The 4,480-nt window shown below is 39.5% G+C and overlaps 1 protein-coding gene across 1 annotated transcript; it reads right to left on the reverse strand.

The window, feature by feature from the left end:
* Positions 1 to 643: 643 nt before the first annotated feature.
* On the reverse strand, positions 644 to 3,688 carry SPACA5B (sperm acrosome associated 5B; the record flags this gene model as incomplete). The annotated part of the gene is made up of 4 exons (XM_080909985.1): positions 644 to 743; positions 836 to 914; positions 2,990 to 3,148; positions 3,544 to 3,688. 4 exons carry the CDS (start codon positions 3,686 to 3,688, stop codon positions 644 to 646), a joined length of 483 nt encoding a protein of 160 aa, XP_080766111.1.
* Between the last annotated feature and the right edge of the window lie 792 nt (positions 3,689 to 4,480).

Consider the following 4,480-nt stretch of genomic DNA (forward strand, 5'->3'; position numbering starts at 1 on the left):
ACCTAATCTGACAATGATGCTTTTAAAGGTAAGACATCTTTCATATGCTTATACCCAACCCCTCTATCTTCAAATCTGTAACTGTTTTTTTTTTTTTTTTTTTTTGAGGCAGGGTCTTACTATGTAGGCCAGGCTGGCCTTAAGCTTGTGATCTTCTGCCTTTGCCACCTAAGTTCTGGTCTGACAAGCATGTACCACCACATGCATATCTTTAAGAGAATTTTTATGCCAAGCACTGTATGTGTTTTCCAAATCTCAGTTCATTAAATCCTCCAAACAAACCCCATGAGTTATTGCTCTCATTATCTTCCTCATTATTCAGATTTGGAAACTGAGAAAAATTCAGTGGCTATTTAAAGGAAGCACAGCCAGTACATGGTAGATAGCATATGGAAATCAAAGGGAATCTGTGCTCTTGATTTCTATACCATCCTCCCCAACCCCCAAGTGATCTTGTATCTCCAGATTAGATCTATGAATATGTGGAGCAAAGGACTGACTGGGAGTACTTTCAAGCACTGGAAACATGAAAAAAGTCAAAGCATCTGACAGGTAATAGATCTTGCATTATTTATGTATGCCATCTTTTATTAAACCCACAAAAGAAAAAAAAATGGAATCACTATTTCTACAGAAATCTGAGTCACCAGTCATCATAGTTTGAGTCAGTTTTCAGATGCACATCACACCCCTTGAGCCATTCAGATAAATCATGACCAGCACAGTGCCGGGTCCAGGAATCCCTGGGAAATGAAAGGAAGAAAGGAAAATAAAGTGGGCAAGTTAATGGAATGGTATCATCACTGCAAGGTCCAAACTATGCCCACAAACTTACCAGGCCCTCATACCCTTATGTGAGGATACAACCCTTTTGGCACACATGATGTCATCCAGAATATGGCGGTTGAGCAGGTCTGGGGATGGGAAAAGAAGGATGGGGTGAGGTGATTCACTATTGACATAGAATTTTAAGGGCCTAAGGTTTCTGGACTCCTTAGAGCCTAAATAACATTAGTTATGATTTTGGCAAATTGTAAAATGATGTTCATTCTTTGCTAGTCATGAACTATTTCAGTTGCTGTGTTGACTGGTGCTATATAATCTTAACTCATTTTGAATTACCTGTTTGACTTTGACTATCATGCTGGCTGGTTATGAATAGCTTCAACCACCACAGTGAGGTCCTGGACATTCTCCAACTCAATATTGGCCAACTCCGGATGACATCAACTGTCATCATGTGTAGTGTTGAATGATATCAACTATACTGTTGGCTGATCTAGCTTTACCACAACTATCATGTGGCTAAAATTCAGCTTCTGAGTGTTATTAATAAACTCAATCAGGAATGAAGAGATAACTCAGCAGTTATGAGTTATTACTTGCTTTTCTTGAAGAAGATCCAGGTTCAGTTCTACAATCTACATGGTAGCTCCATTTCCAGGGAATTCCGTTTTCTAATTCCAGGGACTCTGACACCTTTTCTGCTCCATCCACAGGAACGAGGCATAGGCATAGTACACATATAGCCATGCCCAAAAAACATTCATACACATAAAATGTAAATAAATACAGTTTTTTAAAAATTAAAAAAATACCTTAATCTTTATACTGGCCAGCTACACTCAGTTTCACCCACCATACTACATAGCCCTACATAATCTGAACTGCCATGTTGGCCAGGGTAGCATTTATTTACCATTTGCCTAATTATTAATGTTCTCAACCACCCAGCTGACCAGTCCTAAAAAAGTCCTATTTTTATTACTTATATGTATGGTATGTGTGGGTGCATACCACAAGTGTAGGTGTGCCCACAAAGACTAGGAGAGGGTATCAGATCCCATGGCGTGCATTTATAGGAGCTTATACGTCATCCAACATGAGTGCTGGGAACTAAGCTTGGGTCTCCTGGAAGAGCAGTAAGCACTCAATCACTAGCTATCTCTTCAGCTCCCTAAGTAATCTGAACTACAAATGTGACTAGTTGTAATTTGTCCTTCATTCTGCTTTGAACTCCTGATTGAATTCATTCATAATATTAAGATAGAAGCTGATTTTCTCAAGGATCTAACCACATAGGATTTGAATCCATCAGGACTGACAGATATGGAAAGAAAGTGGGTTCCCAATTCTAAATGACCTTACTGGTCATGTTCTCTTAAACTGAACAATTTTAAACTCCATTTAACCTACTCATGTAAAAGCTCATTGTTCATTTGCCCTGTCTAAGTTCATCTAAGGTATTAGTAAACCTCAACCTTCAGTATTGTTAATCTATTCTGTCATGTTCTTAAGACTTAGATGACCTTAACCTCCACTCAGCCTGGCTTCCGATAACTGTAGTCTCACTTCTACATTTTGACCTCCTGTAGATAACCTTAGCCATCATTGTGGCAAACCTTAAGAGAAATTTCAATTGCTGTATATATATATATATATATATATATATATATATATATATATATATTTGCCTGAAAAGTTCTCTCATTTCACCCTGGGGTAGTTTGTTTTTGTTCTTGCTTCTATCCTTATGCATCTTTCCTCAGGGCCTAGATAGCACATTATTCTCTATTTCACATGGAGCAAAATTTTCTGTTTCCAAAATAGCAATAAAACTACATCTTGCATTTTAAAAGAGGTTGGGGTGGTCATGGGCATTTGCAGTGTTTCTGACTTAAATAACCCCTGATGTACACTTATTAAGGATTCGGGATGCTTTCTCTATTAACTCAGAGAGTTTCTTCTTCCCTCATTATTTTTCTGCTTCAGCAAAAGATTAAAATTTAAAAGACATTACTGCCAGGTGTGGTAGTATATGCCTTTAATCCTAGCATTCAGGAGGCAGAGGCAGGAGGATCTCTTGAGTTTAAGGCCAACCTAGAAATAAATACTAGCTCCAAACAATGACAACAAAAGACATTGCATTCTATGTATGACAAGAGAGGCAGGTGGCAGACACTCCTGTGTGTCCACAGGGATCCTTTACCATTACAATCGATGTGGCAGAGGTTCTGAGTGGGTGTGATGCCATTGTTACACCACCAAGCAGAGTTCAGCTGGAAAATGCCATATTCACTGCTGCCATCTGGATTGTGGTCCACAAAAGAGGTGTCAAAGCCACTCTCATAGTGTGCCACACACAGCCCTAGGACAAAGAGAGGGTAGTTAGAAGGTGAGTGTAAACATACCAATAAGGCTAGGAAAAGAGGGAGACAATGGGTGTGACTCTTATCCTAATTTTGAACATGGTGATCTTGGATTGACTGTAGGGTTTTGATTCTGGTGACCAATTGCTGATGCTGGTGGTGAATGGTGGTAAACATAATATTGATGGTAATGGTGGTGTTAATGACTAACAATTGTGAAGGCAATTATGACAACGAGTTTACAGTTGAATTAAACTAGTCATCGTAATCAGATGGTGACTGAAAAGATTCTGTCCTGGCCCCCCAAAAAAGATAAAAAAATATAAAAGTTGACTGGGTCTGAGTGAAATGAGTAAATTGGCGTGGATAAGACTTGGGGGAACGGGAATCTTACAGTCTCCAACAGTGTAGCCTTTGAAGCCATTGAGTCCCGCTTTCTCCAGCTTCCTTGCCAGCTCACAGCGTTCATAAATCTTGGCATCCACTGTGGCAATCAACAGTGTGGCCAAGATCACTACCACAGTGCTGCAGACCTGCATGACAGCCAGAAGCCCTTCTATATAGTCCCTTGCCTCAGATCTGGTGATGATCAGGAATAGCAACATTCTAGAATGCTAGTCTTTATGAGCACCAGTCTGAACTATAGATTCTGGAACACATGGGCTACACTGTAACACTATCCTTAATACCAACCCTATTAGAAACCAAAAGAAACAGAGAAAAAAAACCACTAACAAAGGGATATAAATATGGGGAGAAATTCGGAAATATGAGAAAGATGCAGGGAGAAAGATTGGGTATACACAAAAGATGTATGGAACTTGAATATTTATCCTTATAAATACCCACATTCCTCTACATTTTTAAATATTGTCCTACCTGATTCTATCCTTGCCAGTCATTCCTTGCCACTTAGCTACCTCCTTTTCTAATCACACTGATGCTTGTTTACTCTATTACCCACTCTTCTGAATGGCCAGTTCTGTCTCCTGCACTTGTATTGTAGGCCATAGGCACCAGCTCCAAGAAAAGACCATAAGTTCCTGAGAATAGGCCATAAGACACAAACTCCTGGAACAAACCATAAAATCCAGAACATTATTATAAAAACCCCTCCCCAAAACAGCCTGGGGATAACTACAAGTACAGAAAAATATCTTATCCTGGGATGGGTCATCTGTGCTGGTTAGTCTGACCTCAACCTTTAGTAAAACATTCATGACATAAGAATGCAGACCACAGACTACTTGGCACAAGCCAATCAGAAGCTGGTCCCTGCACATACCCAGCATCCACCAGTGAAATTTTAGATTACCTAACCCACTATATAA

The sequence above is a fragment of the Micromys minutus genome (assembly GCF_963924665.1).
Source record: "Micromys minutus genome assembly, chromosome: X".
In the NCBI taxonomy this organism is placed as follows: Eukaryota; Metazoa; Chordata; class Mammalia; order Rodentia; family Muridae; genus Micromys; species Micromys minutus.